At 24.1% G+C, this 21,171-nt stretch overlaps 1 protein-coding gene across 1 annotated transcript in view; it reads left to right on the top strand.

Moving 5' to 3' along the window:
• LOC126893845 (uncharacterized) overlaps window positions 1–20,683 on the top strand; it is a 31,956-nt gene extending 11,273 nt beyond the window's left edge. Inside the window, exons 5-12 of the mRNA XM_050664370.1 lie at window positions 7,164–7,199; window positions 16,572–16,673; window positions 17,223–17,324; window positions 17,874–17,975; window positions 18,282–18,317; window positions 18,789–18,824; window positions 18,963–19,058; window positions 20,549–20,683. Coding sequence (XP_050520327.1) covers window positions 7,164–7,199; window positions 16,572–16,673; window positions 17,223–17,324; window positions 17,874–17,975; window positions 18,282–18,317; window positions 18,789–18,824; window positions 18,963–19,058; window positions 20,549–20,640 — 602 coding nt within the window. The 3' untranslated portion in view covers window positions 20,641–20,683. The remainder of the gene's footprint in view (window positions 1–7,163; window positions 7,200–16,571; window positions 16,674–17,222; window positions 17,325–17,873; window positions 17,976–18,281; window positions 18,318–18,788; window positions 18,825–18,962; window positions 19,059–20,548) is intronic.
• Window positions 20,684–21,171: the final 488 nt, after the last annotated feature.

Raw genomic sequence — 21,171 nt, 5'->3', positions numbered from 1 at the left:
GAATTTAAAAAATTTAAAAAAAAATCTCTTTTATTGCTTTAATGTTACTCAATATTGGAACAATCTTCTGATTTTAAATATTAAAAAAATATATTACAAAATGTATCGTAAAAAAAATTATTTTCAAAACAATTTTTTTGCATTTTAAAATTACTATAATTTTTTTTTTTTAAATACTGATCCTAATTAAACTTAAATAGGTTATACTAGAGATGATAAGTTTTGTTTTGGTATAGTTTTTTTAATGAAAATCTATTGAAAAAACTAATTATAGGAAGTGTTTAAAAATAACCCAACCAGAAATTGTGGGTAATTGTAAAATATATTTTTACAATTCGATTTTTGAAAATGTACCGGAATGTCTGACAACTGTTAATCTATAGCAAATTCAAATTTACTATAATACAAAAAATAATTTTACGCCTCTCTAGCAAGAAAACCAACCCATCACAATGGAGTTGTAGCATAAATTGGACAACTATTAATGATAATTGACAGAGATTAACATCATTGTTAAAAAAAAAAAACTTCTAAGAGAAACTAAACAATAATTTGAATATTTGTAATTTTAAAATTACTAATTTTCAAAATTTCACTCGAATATTAATCCAACTAGATCATTTTCAATCCCATCCCGTCTGTTTTATCACTAGATTTTTCAAAAAACATTCATTGGAAAATTTTTCTATTTTATTATTAGATTTTTAAAGCTTTAATTTGGTATAGGTTAAAAGTTCTTAGACCTTCCGGAAAATTTTTTTACATGCATCGCCACTCATATAATCGAACTTAATGTCTTTTAAAAACTTCTCGTCAGTTTCGTCATTAGATTTTTTGATGCACTATTGTCTAGAGTTTAGACAACTAATTTTTTTTTACTTATTTTTTTGAAATCTTAATTGATAACATAAGTAAAATTGAAGTTTGAATTACTATAGATGTATTATATTTATAGTTATATGGCAAAAAGTTTTTTTTTATAATAACATTTTAAAATCCTGATTCTTTTTTCAAGAATTGAACTAAAGCTTAACTTAAGTCGTAATGTGACAAAATGTTTTGTCGGTTTGTTTTCTATACAGGAGTTTGATTAAAAAATAATTTTTTTTAACGTTAAAAATATTTATAACGTTATTTAATAGTCGAATTTATCATTATATAATTTTTATATTTAACGTTTTTAATATTAACATGTTATTAAATATGTTCGTTTAACATTCCTACATTTTTATGTTAAACGTTAAAAGGATTAAAAACGTAATTCACTACCATTATTTACTATCAGACTTTAATGTGGTCAAATGCCTATTTTTTCTTACTAAGTTATTTTTTGAATATAAAGCTTTGAAAAAATTAATTTTTATTTTAATAAGAACCGTTTTACGTTATAACTTTTAATTAATAATGTGCTCGACGATACTTCGTTTATTTTATGCAAATATTAAAATCGATCTAGTAGGAGATAATAATATTTATGAACAGACATAAAAAAACGCACACCATAAAAAAACTAAAATCGTCACAGCTTTATATGGAAGTTAAAATATCGCGACGAATGTTCTATCATGAAAAATAGGCCGACAAAGTAAATTGAAAAGAATTATTTAACACAAAGTTTTCATTTAAGCATATAATATAACAATTATTAAATATTTATGGAGTTTTAAAATATAGAAATTGTGAAGTCAAAAATATAAAAAATAAATCATTTTATTGTGTAGAATAGTGCACTTATTTAATCAATTAAAAATATATTTATTAGCATAGATTTATTTCAGAATCACACTTGTCAACATAAAGAGGCATATGTGATTTACTAAGCGCTTAAATTTATTTTAAATTTTAAATATGAATTCAGGTATAATGCGAGTTTTTATGTTATATATGATTGTTATTTACAAATCATTGCAAGGTGTGTCAATATTAAACGACAATGATGGAGGCTAAAGAAATGATGATAATTTTATCTGATTTTTATAAAAAGATTATAAAGAAATATATTTCCCTTTAATCATTTTTAAGAATCAAACGCAATTTAGAGATAATTAAAGAAAAGTAATATGTATGACTCTCATATGAACAATAAGTAATCCATTAATTGTTTTAAGAGTTTTTTTCCTAAAGCCTAACAACATGTTATAATTTCAAATAACAAAAATAAAATGGCGGATATTGGATTGGGCTATACATGGTGAGAACCTGATGTTGTGGTTCTATCGGGGTCGTATGGTTCGAGGGATTAGATCAATGAAGACGAGTAGATATAAAAATAATAAACGTAATAATTTTTTTGCTGAGATGTAATAAAGTATAGTCTGGTTGGTATTTAATAATATGCACAATGGCAACGGAACGGCAAGTCAGTTCACGGATACCATGTAATATGATTATGTACAAGACTATAACCAACCAGCGTAGTATAATATTGTGTAATGTTAATATAATGAATGATCTATTGCTTCGTCGTTCTGTACTCAGATTTATTAACTCTAAATAATTGGGATAACATAAATTTACTTACTTCCTTTTCTTTGCAAATTGCTATGAGATGATTCGATAAATATTTCTATACGTATATATACTCAGAGGTATTGGATTCGTACTTTGTCACGAGATAAAAAATTAAAACAAATTCTTTTCGTATATAAATAAGACGTGTAAAAAAAAAGCTAGCTGACAACAACACAGGCTTGACAATTGTTCATTTTATATATTCGATAAAATCGAAGTGAACTCTGAAAGGATTTTTGTGCTTTATATAGTGTAATATGGTACCCCCATTCCAGGGATATTGTTGTCAGCTCTTTTAGTGAGTGTCAATTTATTTTACAGATTAAATGTTACATGATTAATACAATATGATAGTATTGTTAACAATGGTTAAATTATAGTATTAAACAGTGTGATCATTATGACAATTAATTTTATTTAATTAGTATTAATATAAAATACAGATTGTAGTATTTTTATTGATAATTATCAATTACATTATAATGCGATATACGTGTATGCCAAGCAATTGGGCATATACGACTAACACTTGTGTCATTTATTTCTAGACAAGCAATTGCTAGTTAGACATTCCAACGAGCGTTTCATAATAACGATGGATCATCATCACGGACTATACCGTCAGATATTATAATATCTTTTGGACTACGTTAAAATTACGTACATATTTTTTATTATTTGTCTCTAAAAATAAAAACATTTTTTTTTTAATTCAAAATATCCATTTCTCTGGATTCTTTTCATAAAAATAATTTTTATGGGTTTATAATAACTTTGGGGTAAGTACTTATTGGAAAATAAGTATTTTAATACATAGATTCACTGTGTAACGCACTATATGCACTATGAATATACTCCAGCTGCATAATATACAAACCGTTCCCCCCGCCAAACATACCCACACTGTGTATTAAAATGTGTTGTAACTCAATAAGTGCTTATCTTAAAGTTGTTATCGACTTATCAAAATTTTTTATAAGGAAAAACTGATAAATAGCTGTTTTAAAATAAAAATGATTTTTTTGTTTTTACATAGATTGATAGTAAAAAGTATACTGTAATTTTTTTTTTAATATAATAGATTTCGATTTTAATATGTTAAAAAAATTGGTAAGAAATTTCGATTCAAAATGTCACATTTAATTTTTTGGTCCTTTAAAGTTGTTTTTTATGAAAAATTATAATTTTATAGGATTGAACTTTTTACCATAATTTTTTTTAGCTCATTTGCAAGTTTATAATTGACATCATCAATAGAAGATTTTATGAGAATTAAATAAATAGTACTATTAAGATCAATATGCAGTTAGAAAATATTTTAATTTATAGTTAATTTATGAGAAAAACTCAACATTTCGTTAAAATCACTTTTTGCATTTTTATGGTAATAATTCACATCAAATCATATTAAACAGAAACATTAGAAATAAACGATTTGAATTTTGTTTATATAGAGAAATTGATTTAAGTAACTTTTTAAATAATAAAATGTAATTTTTTTTCAATTTTAGAGGATATTATCTTCAACTAGACACTAGTTTTGATCATTTAACGTATTGTTAAAATAAATTTGTCTAGTGAGTGCTGAGAATAATGAATGTAATACACAAAAAATAAACCATGAACTGATTTTAATATGAATAAAAAATGTATTTTGAAAAGGGGAAACTACAGCGATGAGGTCCTTGATATTCATTGTAGTTAATGATTCTAAATTGAGTTAAAACTCAAACGAGTTTTTAATTATTTTTAAAAGTTCAAAAAAAGTCATCATTACCTGTACACAATAAGGGATTCAAAATAACAACTTTTTTTACAAAACTCAACTTTTCAAATTAAGTTTTAAAAGTGTTCCGGAAATATTGCGTCCTTAAAGCATATGTCAAATTAAAGTTTATGTTACGTACTAAAATTTAAAAAAAAAATTGTCCCGACGACCTACCTTCTTTATGCAAATAACTGCAGTAGTTAAAAAACATGTTATTTTTGTGATCAAATTTTATTATTTTTTATTTATTTTAAAATACCTTATAAGGGTTTGCCATAATAATGAGACAGCCAATAAATATAAAATTTATATGAATCAAACTTACATTAAATATAAATGTATACTTACATTGCCTCTTCAAAGTTAAGTAAAGCATTTTTGAATTTTTGAAAACTTGAAAATTTGTATAAAAAGTTGAACTTTTTCAACTTATATTTAGAAAATGTTCCGGGAATACTGCATCTTTTAAATATATATTAAAATAAAGCTTATTTTATGTACTAGAGTTCAAAAAAAAAAAAAGTTTGTGCCAACGATTTATTTTCTATGTACAAATGGCAGTCGAAGTACAACAAAAAATTATTTAATTTTGCTTTTGGAATAATCCACCAACTTTTTAGAATTCAATACAGATTTGCATGGATGCGTTTCTTACGATACTGATTTCAATCACTGTCAGATATCATCTCTACTTGTCCTAACTATGCTACGTCCATACTGTACTAATATGAACTAATTCATATAAAATTCAACGATTGCTAAGACCACGACGCCACGTAATATTATATAATAGTAAGTTTTATTATAATTTATATTTACTGATTATGTTAATTGTGATTCATAATCTATAGAAAAATTAAAAGAAGAGTAATTTACTTAAGTAGATATATTATATGACCTGATGAAATTTCAAAATGGCCTACTTGATATTTCGCACGCCCAAAGAAAAAAAAAACTGAAATGACGCCGTTGATTGAATAATCACCGACAACTACTTCAGAAATTTTAGTCATTTCAGCACAGTTATGGATAATATAATCTGTAACTAACAACTTTTTTTGATAGATTTTTTGGTATAATATAAATATAATATATATTAAACATAAAATTTATATTATATATTTTACAAAAAAATTTTATAGTATAATGTTTTTGTCAGTGGCTGCTCGTGGCTTGGACGACGGGACGATCACACTCTCTATTAAAATTAATTAAAAGAAGAAAATTAATTGTATATTCTTAAATCTACATTTTTATTAAAAATGCAAATATTTAAATGGTAAAATAGTTAAAATACATTTGTCGTGTGCGAACATTAAAGTTGTTTCCCTCATTTTATGAGGGTACGGTTCAGTTACGATCTTATGTACGGGTTTTGACGACCGGCAGCGTCGTTCAAACAGTAAAATATTAGTGTATTACTAAATTGGGTAATTTATTTTTAGAATTAACAACGTGTAAGCTCGACATTATCGGTTCTATTAATAGTATAATCGCTGTTATTTTTATTTTCATTTCTATTTTCTACTGCGACCTTTAAAGTAATACTATGTGTATTGTCTTTTATTTTATTATATTTAATTTGACAATTTTTTATACCTATAACTTGCGGTATTATATGTAAAGTCACACCCCCTTCACCAGCACTCACAAACCACTGGTTTCAGTGTTAAATAAATAAAAAATAAAAAATTGACTGTTTTATAGCTGCATGTTTGTTAACTGTAAATCTTTTTAATTGGAAACGTTTATTGAAAAATCAGATTAGGTAAATACAATAATATTTCTAAGAAGTATAAATAATGTTTGATAAGTCTTTCATATTTGGAAGTTACAATAAAATTTATAATTTACTGTAGTGATAATCTAAAAACCCAGCACAGGGGGGTCGCGGCACAGTTGTGACGTNAGTAAGTCTATCTAGGGCAATGTATATTTTTTTAGTTTTTCTAAGTATTCATGAGCTTTGTTCTTCATAATAATATCGTCATTGTCAGACATTGAATCATCGACAACTACTTTAGAATTTTTAGTCCTTCCAGCACAATTATGGATACTATAATCATTTATTATGCTAACTAAAGCTAAAATGCCTTCTTTTTAGCTCTTTTAGATGGTTTTCTTAAATTTTATATTTTTATTTTCTTCAGAAAAATTATTCCAAATGTTATCAAGCCTTCTTCTAGTAATTTTTTTGTACAGAATAAAATTTGAATGGGATAATCAATAGATAACAATTAGTAACGATAAAATAAAATATTACTCAAACAGGAATTACGTAATTAATTAATATTATATGATAACAACATGGTTATCAGTTAACAAATCTGAAAAAAAAAACCATTAACTGCAGCCATGTATTATCAGCAAAAATCATTATAAAATTTTTGTTGTATTAAAAGATTGAATTTTTAATTAATTAAAAAGAAATTTTAATATTTAAAATATTTTAAAATGTATATAAACACAAATAAAAAAAAAATTCAATTAAAAAGTTGAGTTTTTTTATTGATAAAATTAAAAATATAAAATTTAATTCACTCCCTTTCCCTATCTTATATTTTTATATGCTTAAATAAATGAGAAAATTCATGTTTATAGGTTACATCACAAAAATGTACCCTTAATTATTATTCATTTTGTTTTAGGAGTATAGAAATGAAGGTTTTCTGTTTGATATTACTTGTAGCATATGGTACGATTATTTTATGATCTAAAATATTATTTTTGTTTTATAATGGGAAGAACATCGAAAAAACGTCTTTGTGATTTTTATTCTAAAATTTTCTGAACTTATATACAGTTGCGCTTAAACTAACTGTGTTTAACAGAAATTTTAATTCCTGATGATATTTTATAAATATTAAAATCTATATATTTTCAGTGGAAATATCTGCAGCAGCTGGGACGTCTAAAAGTAGTGAGAGAACTTATAGTATCTAATAACTTTACTGTATAAACTGAATGATTTGTTCATAATAATATATTCAATTTCTCTTAGAATAAGAATAATTATGGATATTAAAAAAAAAATTGAATGCATATTACAATAAATAATATTGTATATCAGAGATTGATATAATTAAATTAATTTAGATATGTGTATATATTGTAATGAAGACGTAATATATTCAGAAAATATGTGTTTTAAATGTATAATGAAAGAATGTAATCCTTCTGAACGTCCAAGTTCCGGTAAATATATAAGATAATAAATAGTATAAGGCTATTTATTTAGTAGAATTATCTTTTTTCACAATTGTACTAATTATTAATTTATTTAAGATTAATATATATTAAATATATAAATGTAATATAGTTTTAATAATAAATAACATTAGCCGACAACATTCAATTTCTTATATATAATTTTATGTTATTTTTAAAATTTATTTTTATTTAATTTTTTCTCAAATATTATTAGTGATAAAAATTTTACTGAAAAATCATATTTATTTTACAGTGGACATACCTGCAGCAGCTGGTACTTCTAACCATAGTAAGACATCTATTGCATTAATTATTACAATAAATAATATTGTATGCAAAGACTTTAGCCTAGTTAAAGATATAGAACATAAACTAACGTTTAAATTATGAAAGATTGATATTATTTAATTAATTTAGATATGTGTTCAAAATGTAATCTAGCAGTAACTTGGGACAATTACCCTATGTGTTTTAATTGCCTTTATCAGGATGTAAATCATGACATAAATCAATATCCATCTGCTACACATTCGAAAAGTAAATATAAAAGATAAATAGTTTAAGGCTTTTTCTTTATTACAGAATGCATCTGTAATTATGTCATAACTATTAAAATGTCATAATTGATATAATCATTGATTTATAAGTAAACTTTTTTTTACGATTTATCTCTTTTTTCTTCGAGTTTTACCCACGATCTAAAATAATTTTTGTGGTTAATAAAGAGAAAAATATAAAAATAGCTTATAATATTAAAAGATTAATATTATAAAGTTACCTAAAATCACCTACAGATGAGCTTAAGCTAATTGTTATAAATATTAAAAAATAATTTTTTTTAGTTAATAATGTGAAAAACATCAAAAAAAAAGGTCTTTGTGATTTTTGCTCTAAAATTTTCTGAACTTATATACAGTTGTGCTTAAACTAACGATATGAGATGATTGTTTTGTTTAATAATGATAAGAACGTTAAAAAAAGTTGTTGTAATAATTGTTATAAAAATTTTAAATAATTACATACAGTTGAGCTTAAACTAATTGTGATTAACAGAAATTTTAATTCCTGATAATATTTTTAAATATTAAAATCTATACATTTTATAGTGGATATATCTGCAGCAGCTGGGACGTCTAATACTAGTGAGAGAACTTATAGTATTGAATGCATATTACATAAATAATATTGTATTGAGTTTGATATAATTAAATTAATTTAGATATGTGTATGAATTGTAATACTGACAATATATATTCAGAAAATATGTGTTTTAATTTTCTAATGAACGAACGTAATGCTACTGAACATCCAAGTTCCGGTAAATATATAAGATAATAAATAGTTTAAGGCTATTTTTTATTACAAATTGTATCTTTAGTATCATAATGATTAGACATACAGATGAGGTTAAACTATTTGTAATTAACAGAAATTTTATTTTCTTATTAACAAATTATAAATTATTTATAAATAATTTATTTATTTTACAGTGGATATATTTTCAACACCTAGGACGTTTAGCATTAGTAAGAAAACTAATAATATTTAATGAATTTATTGATACAATGAGAGNTTTAGCATTAGTAAGAAAACTAATAGTATTTAATGAATTTATTGATACAATGAGAGAAAGAGTATATAATTACGACATGAGATGATTGTTCTGTTTAATAATGATAAGAACGTTTAAAAAAAGTTGTAATTATTGTTATAAAAATTTAAAATAATTACATACAGTTGAACTTAAACTAATTGTGATTAACAAAAATTGTATTTTAATGACGCACTGTATGCTCTGCATTTGAGTTTGTTAATGTACACCTTTGATATATACAGATAATTATTATTTTGTCATATACCATGTATATGATTTGATTAAATACTTATGTATATTGGCATGCATAATCACTTTGTATATTATATAGAGCGATTGGTTAACTATGAATTGACACGCATTATCTGAAAAGTAAAAATATCTAATAATATTTTCATATCAAAAATTAGTATTCTACGTTCTATAATTAAAAAAACAAAAACAAATTGGTCAATGTCCTCTACTCCTTTCATAAAATTTCGTGACCATTTATTATTTAAACGGAATCATATATGTTTGACTATATGTATAAATAAGATAAAGATATAATATCTTGGTCCCGATATGTTTTGGGTCTGTGTGAAATAGCTTCCTTGCCTTTCTCTCTTAATCCGGGCCTGAGTGCAAATACCTAGAATTTTGATATTCAAAAATTATATGATAATATGTTAAATCTGAATTTAGTTTTATAATTAAAATTAACGAATTAATTTTTAATTAACTACAGCAAAATCAATTATTTAAGTAAGATGTAAAAAAACATATTTTAGACTATCTCTTGGCTTCCAATTTAGTTTCTTCCATAAGTGTTTAACAATAATCAGCTAAATATTTGTTGAATATAGTTTTTCAGATCGTTAGATATCTCGGTAAAATCATAAAAATGTTTTCCATCTCACTTGAATAATTGACTTTGCTGTTGTTAATCAAAAATTAAAAATTATATAATTTCCTCTTTGTAACTAAAATAAATATATTTTTTTAATTTTCCATTTGGAATATTCAATTTTATAATGAGTAGTATGGCATCAAGTAAGTGCTAAAGGCAAATGAATATTTTGATATATATACAACATATTTAGATTGTAGTTCGAAAGATTTTATTTATGATGTGACATAAACATATAAAAATCTAATCATACAATTTTTCATAAATCGAAAATTTCAAAAAATTTTCATTATTTTTTTAAGGATTAAAAGCAGTTTAAATTCATACTTCTGGATAGGAAAAAGAGTCAATGTGTTATTTAAGTTTCTTATTTAACTATCTCACAATAATCAGCTTAAATTTTTATTGAATAAAGATCGTTTTCAGATCGTTAAATATCTCGATAATAATGTTCACTCATTTCGTCATAATCACCACAATTTGGAGAAAGCTGGTAAACGTATTTAGCAATGTAATACAGTTTTAGAGAATTCATACAACTCTATTGTCATAATTCGAAACTTAATCACAATTAAAATTAGATAAATGAAAAATTATCTAGAAAAAAATTAACTACACTCATGAAAATGTAAATTAATAATACATAAATAGTAGATAATAATACTAATAATAGATCATAATTATCATAGAAGATAAATTTCGAATCAAAAAAATTATATCAAGGTAGACATTCAACAAAAATTTTAGCTGATTATTGTTGAACGTTTAATCAAGAAGTTAACATAGAAGCCAAAAACTCGTTCAATTTTTTTCCTATTTTACTTGTATAATTGACTCATAAAAGTTAAACAAAATAAGATATGAAAAAGACCAAAAAAAGCGAATCGTACGATTTTTCATAAATCGATAATTTAATCAATGTCAGGCAGTTTAAAAAATGTTTTCATTATTTTTTTTTAAGATTTAAAAGCAGTTTAAATTCATACTTCTGGATAGGAAAAAAAGTCAATGTGTTATTTAATTTTCTGCCTATGTGTCGATTTCTTTTAATAAAACACTAAAAATTGATAAAAAGAAATGTCCGTGTTGGTGGGTTTTATCTCCCCTCGTAAGATCTTCTATGATCTGCAATATGTATATATATGAATCGCAGATATAATACGCGTTCAAAGCCACCGATTGTTGCACAAATAAACCCTAAGGCGGAAAGAACTAGCGTGGTTCACATTTTCTGTATTATGGTACACTAACTCTTGTCAAAGTAAAAAAAGATATAGATGTAAAATATAGTTATTATAAAAATAATTTAACTATATTACTAATCAAATTATTGTAATATTTTTTAACATTTTTTTTTTAGTTTTCTGCGTACAGTGTATAACTCCGTTTACTACAGATTATCCACTTACTGACAGCTTGTGCCCTCGTTGTAAAAACACAATGCGTGTAGCGAAAGAAGCGCTTGGACGATATTTGAAAAAGAGATACAAAAAATAGTTTAAGATGGTTCTGAAAAAATATGAATTATAGTTTTAACATAAATAAATAAAATTAATTATTGTGTTTTTTTTTTATAACGATAAATTTCAAAAATACAATTAATATATTTAACTTTGACGAGAAGGTATTAATTTAAATTATAGACACGATACCTCTATTTTACTGTGCATTATTAATATAGCCGCCATTCGATTTATCCTCAATTAACTGTTATGTTAAGAAAATTTTATAAGCTAGAAAACTGGCTTATAAAATAGAAAATGGACTACTTAATAAAATGTCTATTTAATAACGATTTTTGAACCAGAGCTATATAATATAAATACATATATATATATATATATAAAGATTATATAAGAGAAGATTTTTACATTTTTGTACATAGTCGTTAGGAGTATTGTGGTAGAGAAATAACTAATGATAAAAATAGTTTTATTCGCGCTTTAACTCTATTTTATAAATTAAAATTCTAATGACTTACAAATTATTGGCTCAATAGTCGTTATCGACAAGTCATTTTTATAAATACAAGATTTAGATATCGTAAATCATTTTTTATGTGATAAAAATCGTTCAAAACCATTATGAATTTTGTCATGATGTCAACTGTTTACGTACTAGAGTATTCTAATTTTACGAGATACGACATGCATATTTCTAAATATCTGAGCATTAGCGCGTACTTAGTCTAAAATATAAATTTTTGCTTAGAAGCGAAGCAAAAAAAATTTTAGTTTTATAATGGTGTACCTTTTTTTGACTGTCCATGAAAATGCTCATCTATCACTGTACTGATTTCATTCTCTTTGCGTTAAAAGAACACAGTTTTAATATAGTTTAATCAGCCCAACCAAATCTAAATTCAGGAGGTGTTAGGTAGAGACAATGAAAGACAATGTATGTAATTGTAAAACATTTTTTAGAACTCGATTTTTGAACATGTTCCGTAATGTCTGACAACTGTTTACTCATTGACTAATATCGAAATTTTTAAAAGTGAACTATCACACCTCTGCAACTAACAACTTTTTTTTGTTAAATTTTTTGCTTTATATACAATATATTTTTATATTTTACAGAAAACTTTTAGAGTATAATGAATGTCAGTGTTAAATGATTCATAATTTAAAAATTAAAGATTTAAAACTCCATGTATGTTAACTATAAATCTTTTTAATTGGGAACTGGTTTTGCTGGGATTTAGGTTTAGCTTCACTTCTTGAACCGTGTAGTGATTTCGTTTAGTGAGATTTGGAGTAGGTTAATAACAGAATTGAGAGATTCGACTTTGGTTGCGAATTTGTTGGCATTGGTATGTCATGGTAGTATAGGTAAAATAATGAAGGGCCTTTTGGAATGTCCAACTTTTATGAGGTTAGATTCAGATAAATCTCTTCCAAGCTGTCAAGATATTAATTTTGCTATGTGTTATTTTTCTCTTTTGTTGCTAAATTTTTATAGCTCCTAATGGACTTGAATGATACGTCAAAATTAGGGCTGGGTCGATATGAAATCTGATATTAAATTCGGTCGACATATACGACATCGGGATTTTTTGAAATCCGATATTTACACCAATATTATAAACATTTATATTCAAATCCAATAATCAGAATGGTTTATTATTAAACTTGCAAATAATTAAATATTATCACAGATTATCTTTTTAATGAAAAAATTTAATAAAAGTTTAATAAGGTAATTCAGCAATTGTCCGAACTCCAAAAATTTGATTTTAGGATTATTTTATTTTCCTATACAAAGTGAGTTTATTGATATAAGCCGCCACTAAATTTTTCTTAAAATAATTGTTATGTTAAGAAGTTTATAAGCTAGTTTTCTAGCTTATAAAATAGAAAATAACTATTCAATAACAATTTTTAAATCAAAACATTTTTGTACATTGGCGTTAAAAATATTTCAAAACCATTATGATTTTGTTACGATGTCAACTGTTTATGTTCGATAGTTGTCTAATTTTACGAGACTCTTCATTAATTTTCATAGATCTGATCATTAGCGTGTAGTTAACATAGTTTTTGAACTTTTTTATTGTTAAATTTTTTTGATTATATATAATATATTTTATAGAAAATTTGTAGAGTATAAATAATTTTAATGTTAAATGATTCAAAATTTAAAAATTGTCTATTTATAACTCGATGTTTGTTAACTATAAATCTTATTAATTGGAAACGCGTAAATTTATTGAACAAGCAGATTAGGTAAACACAATAATAATTCTAAGTATAAATAATGTTTGATAAGTGTTTCATATTTGGAAGTTACAATAAAATTTAAACTCTACTATAGTGATCTTTTAAAAAAGTAAGTGATAATAACTATTATTAAATTATTATATTTTCTTATTTATAAAACATTTTCAATTTTTCATCAATTTTTTATTGTAATTTTATACCAGTATTATCCCAATGATTCTTAAGTTTTATATCCGTATATTATTTAAGTTGAAATTTTTGTGCCAAACTTGTTACTTTGAATCCCCCCCCCACCTAGGGCTGTTAATGGGACAAAAGAGTTGAAAATTGACGAATATATTTAGAAATTTAGATTTTTACGTATATCTTTTTTAATATTACATATAGAAAAAAATTACACCGAGTCAATATTATAATAAATAACGTGTCCAACAGAAATATTTTTGTAATCGTTTGACGTTAAATTAATACAATTATAATTTTTGTGATAACTGTAGATTTTAATTTTAATGTATATAAGTTGAAATATAAGATAACAAAAGGTCAGAAATATAAATTATTCACCTTAAAATCATAATATTTGTCTCTTTATTTCTGTAACTAGTTATAAAAATAAATATTCAGTCTTCTTTTGAAATACAGCTCACATGAACGCAAATAACAATAAAAAAAAATAATATTCTAACATTAACTATCTAATTTTTTAAAATATAAAACAGTATGATAACAATTTTAATAGAACAAATAAACATATACAATTATAACTCTCTTACTTATTTTTAGATTTAACTCAAGTTTTTGAAGACATATACTATTATGTTTGCTTTAAACTTATCAGGGCTCCAAATATTGATATAGTAAAATAATAATAACAGTTCTTTGTCTAACATTTCTCCCGTAAACTAGGATGTATAAGATATCCAAGTAAATGGTAAGATGTTATAGCGAGTCCCGTTATTTTGAACATTTTTTATTAAGTCATGATCATGAAAAGTCTTAAAATATTCATTTAGCAATAACTAAATACTAGTGGTTTCGCAGAAAAATAGTTGTCAGGCTAGACTATATCTAGGGAAATTTGTATATTTATTTTAGTTTTTCTATATATTCATAAGCTTTGTCCTTCATAATAATATCGTCATTGTCAAACATTGAATTATCGAAAACTACTTTTTTAGTTGTTCCAAAACAATTATTGATAATATAATCCTCATTTTGCTAACTATAGCTGATATGCCTTCTTTGTAGATTTTGCCGATGTCTCATTTGATTTAATATTACCATTTTCTTCAGAAAATGCTAATAAGCCTATTTCCAGTCATTAAATTGTACAAGTGAAAATTTGAATGAGTTAATTAATAGAAAAAAATTGTAACAATAAAATAATATATAACTCATACAAGAATTACGTAAAATATTTTATGATAACAGAGCTGGGTTGGTTATACGCTATCAAATCTGAAAAATCAAACCATTAAAAATACAAAATTATTTTTATGAACCACAAAGCACTGATATAAATTATAAAACGGTTACTGCATTTTATTCTGTACTATTCATTAACTACGAATTTAACATACTAAGTGAAACACTGGAAAATAGGTGTAATTAACTTTTAATCGTGAAGACTTGAATAGTTTCGTTAAAATTAATAAGCTAAAATATTTTATGCATTATGGACTAATACTGTAAAAATATTAAATTCAGACATAGATTATCAATATAATTATTATAAAATTTATGTTGTATTAAACATTGAATTTTTAATTAACTAAAAACAAATTTTTAATGTTTAAAATATTAAAAAATGTACAAAAACACAAATAATAAAAAAAAAATTTAAAAAGTTGTGATTTTTTATTGATAAAATTAAAAAAATAAAATTTAATAACCTTGGTAATGAAGGAATACAATCCCTTTCCCTATCTTATACTTTTATATGCTTAAATAAATGAGGAAAATCATGTTTATAGGTTACATCACAAAAATGTACCCTTAATTATTATTCATTTTGTTTTAGGAGTATAGAAATGAAGGTTTTCTGTTTGATATTACTTGTAGCATATGGTACGATTATTTTATGATCTAAAATATTATTTTTGTTTTATAATGGGAAGAACATCGAAAAAACGTCTTTGTGATTTTTGTTCTAAAATTTTCTGAACTTATATACAGTTGCGCTTAAACTAACTGTGTTTAACAGAAATTTTAATTCCTGATGATATTTTATAAATATTAAAATCTATATATTTTCAGTGGAAATATCTGCAGCAGCTGGGACGTCTAAAAGTAGTGAGAGAACTTATAGTATCTAATAACTTTACTGTATAAACTGAATGATTTGTTCATAATAATATATTCAATTTCTCTTAGAATAAGAATAATTATGGATATTAAAAAAAAAATTGAATGCATATTACAATAAATAATATTGTATATCAGAGATTGATATAATTAAATTACACCTTTGATATATACACATAAATATTATTTTATTAGGATTTAATATATTTTTTTTCTGATTTTTGTTCTAAAATTTTAGAATTTATATACAGTTGTACTTAAACTAATTGTGATTAACAAAATTTTTATTTTACTGAAGCACTATCCGGTCTGTATTTGTGTTTGTTTAATTACACCTTTGATGTATACACATAATATTATTTTGTCATATATAATGTATATAACTAGTTAAAATACATATTTATATATTGGCATGCATCATCACTCTGTAAATATAGAATGATTGATTACATATGAATTTAATCGTATTATCTTAAAAGTAGAAATATATTATATTTTTTTCATATCAAAAATTAGTAGTATAGTAAAATACTTACAATTACTATACAAATTTTAATATATAACTCTCGATTCTAGAGATGTGTTCAAAATGTACGAAGAATGAAGCTTTTGAGGATTATTCTATGTGTGTTAAATGTTATATTGAAGAGCTAAACGGTACTTCACAACCATCCAAAAGTAAATATAAATGATATAAATATGTTTGAGGTTTTTTATTTAGTACAAACTGTGTCTTTGTATCACATTTATTATAATCATTGATTTATTATAACATTTGTTATAATCATGATTATATGAAAAGTTTTAATGATTAAGCTCTGTTTTTTTTTATAAAGATTTACAAAGGATTTAATATATTTTTTTCCTGATTTTTGTTCTAAAATTTTAGAACTTATATACAGTTGTACTTAAACTAATTGTGATTAACAAAATTTTTATTTTACTGAAGCACTATCCGGTCTGTATTTGTGTTTGTTTAATTACACCTTTGATGTATACACATAATATTATTTTGTCATATATAATGTATATAACTAGTTAAAATACATATTTATATATTGGCATGCATCATCACTCTGTAAATATAGAATGATTGATTACATATGAATTTAATCGTATTATCTTAAAAGTAGAAATATATTATATTTTTTTCATATCAAAAATTAGTAGTATAGTAAAATACTTACAATTACTATACAAATTTTAATATATAACTCTCGATTCTAGAGATGTGTTCAAAATGTACGAAGAATGAAGCTTTTGAGGATTATTCTATGTGTGTTAAATGTTATATTGAAGAGCTAAACGGTACTTCACAACCATCCAAAAGTAAATATAAATGATATAAATATGTTTGAGGTTTTTTATTTAGTACAAACTGTGTCTTTGTATCACATTTATTATAATCATTGATTTATTATAACATTTGTTATAATCATGATTATATGAAAAGTTTTAATGATTAAGCTCTGTTTTTTTTTATAAAGATTTACAAAGGATTTAATATATTTTTTTTCTGATTTTTGTTCTAAAATTTTAGAACTTATATACAGTTGTACTTAAACTAATTGTGATTAACAAAATTTTTATTTTACTGAAGCACTATCCGGTCTGTATTTGTGTTTGTTTAATTACACCTTTGATGTATACACATAATATTATTTTGTCATATATAATGTATATAACTAGTTAAAATACATATTTATATATTGGCATGCATCATCACTCTGTAAATATAGAATGATTGATTACATATGAATTTAATCGTATTATCTTAAAAGTAGAAATATATTATATTTTTTTCATATCAAAAATTAGTAGTATAGTAAAATACTTACAATTACTATACAAATTTTAATATATAACTCTCGATTCTAGAGATGTGTTCAAAATGTACGATGAATGAAGCTATTGAGGATTTTTCTATGTGTGTTAAATGTCGTTATGATGAGCTATACGGTTCTTTCAAACCTTCCAAAAGTAAATATAAATGATATTAATATGTTTGAGGTTTTTTATTTAGTACAAACTGTGTCTTTGTATCACATTTATTATAATCATTGATTTATTATAACATTTGTTATAATCATGATTATATGAAAAGTTTTAATGATTAAGCTCTGTTTTTTTTTATAAAGATTTACAAAGGATTTAATATATTTTTTTCCTGATTTTTGTTCTAAAATTTTAGAACTTATATACAGTTGTACTTAAACTAATCGTGATTAATAGAAATTTTAATTCTTGATAATATTTTATAAATATTAAAATCTATATATTTTACAGTGGATATATCTGCAGCAGCTGGGACGTCTAATAATAGTGAGAAAACGTATAGTATATAATAAATTTACTGACATACTGAATGATTTGTCCATAATAATACATTCAATTTCTCTTAAAATAAGAATAATTATGGAAATCTAAAAAAAAACAATTGAGCGAAAATCTAGAGTGAGCAGGTTCCTTTGTAACATGTATGGGGTTTTGTTGTAACAATACATAAGGTTATGAGTATTGAAAGGTTCTTCAACTACATTTTTTTTCTTATGTCTATAATACATATGAACACTTTGTAAACAAAATATTTAATTTAGGTACAATAAACTTAATAGTTGCTATAGTTTATAAATGAATGATAATATTAAATGTGTTATATATTTATTATTATTTAATTTATTTATAATATTATTAATAACAAAAATTTTACTGAAAACGATGAGATATTATTTTTAATCAATACTCATAATATTAACAATTAATAACAATAAAAAAATCATATTTATTTCACAGTGGACATACCGGGCACAGCTGGAAATTCTAACTATAGTAAGAGAACTAATATTGCATTAATTATTACAATTAATAATATTGTATACATAGACTTAAGCCCATTTAGAGCTAAAGAACATAGACTTAAGTTTAAATTTGATATTATTCAATTTTTTTATTATTTAATTAATTTAGATTTTTGTTCACAATGTATGTATCGACCAGCGTTGGACGATTGCCATTTGTGTGCTACTTGTATAGGTCAGAATTTCGATGCTGAAAATTCCAAAAGTAAAAAAAATATATAGTTTAAGGCTGTTTATTATTTATTTATATATATATATATATATATATATTTATTATAATTATATTTTTTATTCTCAATTATAATAATATTAGCCGCAATTAAATTTTTAATATATTTATTTTTATTCAATTCTCTAATATTATAAGTGACAAAAATTTTACTGAAAAAGATGAGTTATTATTCTTAATTATTTATACAGTAGAACGGTGTGGCCGAGTCGGTAATACAGCAGTGCTTGGCGGGCACTCTCTCAGGTTCGAAACTCGGTCACGGGCGACTTCATTTACCGAACGAGAGATCAGTTCGGTAATTGGAGTCGCCATCCCACTCCCCGACGACGGTCTAACCACCCATCCCGGAGTATAAAATGGTTAAGAACCCTCCTCCTTTGGGGAAGGCCGCTATAGCCCTTAATGGATTATAAAAGCGTAAAAAAAATTATCTATTAAACAATCTTATTTATTGATTATAATTTATATTTATTGATTTTAATTAACTATAGCAAAGTCAATTATTTAAGTAAGATGTAAAAAAACATTGGACTATCTTTTAGCATCCAAGTTAGTTTCTTGTTTAAGCGTCTAACAATAATCAGCTATAATTTTTGTTGAATATAGTTTTTCAGATCGTTAGATATCTCGGTAAAATCGTTCACACATTTCATTATAATCACCACAATTAGGAGAAAGCTGGTAAACGTGTTCAACAACGTAATGCAGTTTTAGAGAATTGTTGAACGTTTAATCAAGAAACTAACTTAGAAGCTAAGAAATCATCCAAAATTTTTTCCATCTCACTCGAATAATTGACGTAGTAATAGTAAATCGAAAATTAAAAATTTCATAATTTCCCTCTTTGTAACTAACAAAAACATTTTTTTTTAATTTTCCTTTTGGAAAGTACTATAAGCAAATGAATATTTTGATACTTATGGATCATGATTAGATTAGAGTCCGAAAGATTTTCTTTAAAATGTGAAAAAAACTAAAAAAATCTAAACGTACGATTTTTCATAAATTGATAATTTGTATACACAATTAGGCTGTTTATAATATATTTTTAATTTTTTTCCATAAGAGTTAAAAAAATTTCAATTCGTACTACACACTTTTGGATAGGAAAAAAAGTTGTGATGTTATTTCATTGTTAATTGTAGTTACGATTTTTTTTAATAAAAACTAATGAACTATTAAAAAGAATGTCCATATTGGTGAGTTTTATCGGATATATCTCCCCTCGTAAGGTCTCATATATTCTACAATTCGTAGAAATACGATTGCAGATATAATACGAGTTCAAATCCACCGACTTTGCACAGTTTAAACGCAAGGTGGCAAGAACTGACTTGGTCGACATTTTCTGTATCATGGTACACTTAGTCTTGTTATATTAAAAAAGATATAGATGCAAAATATCGTATTTATTAAAAATAAAGTTTTGTGTTGTACTTTAAAAATACTATTAATATTTTTAGATTTGACGCAAAGCTGTGAAGATATTAATTTTGTTATGTGTTTTTTTTCTCTTTTGTTCATCTGTGGCTACATTAATCTAGCTCCTTCTTAACTTCAATTATACGTCAAAATTAGTCGATAAGCAATCTGATATTAAATTCAATTAAATACAATGAAATACAAATTATTACCTTATTTTAAATTTTCAACTTTATATTGCTATACATTTTTGAAAAATGTATAGATCAACACAAATTCTTTTTTCTAAATACATTATATATTTTTCTTTCATCCGACATACTTTCTTTTAAATCGGTTAATTTCCTCTTATACAGAGGGCGTTCATAACTTGAACACATGTGTATAAAAAGTAAAACTTTTTCAACTTGACTTATGAAAATTTTCCGTATTATTCCTTTAAATATATATTTAATTAAAGTTTTGTACATTATGTACAAAACTATATTTTATATTATATTTTTAGTACATTATGTACTATAAATTAAAAAAAAGAAATTTGTCCCGATGACCTGTCTGTGATGTTAGAAACATTGAACGATTTATCATATTTTTTTTTTACTTTCATAACAAAAAGTTGTTGAGAAGATCTACTCAATTGAGCGTATTAATATCAAACCTAATT

This window comes from Daktulosphaira vitifoliae, unplaced genomic scaffold (assembly GCF_025091365.1).
Source record: "Daktulosphaira vitifoliae isolate Bord-2020 unplaced genomic scaffold, ASM2509136v1 Scaffold_1, whole genome shotgun sequence".
Classification (NCBI taxonomy): Eukaryota; Metazoa; Arthropoda; class Insecta; order Hemiptera; family Phylloxeridae; genus Daktulosphaira; species Daktulosphaira vitifoliae.
This window is presented reverse-complemented; position numbering and strand designations above follow the sequence as displayed.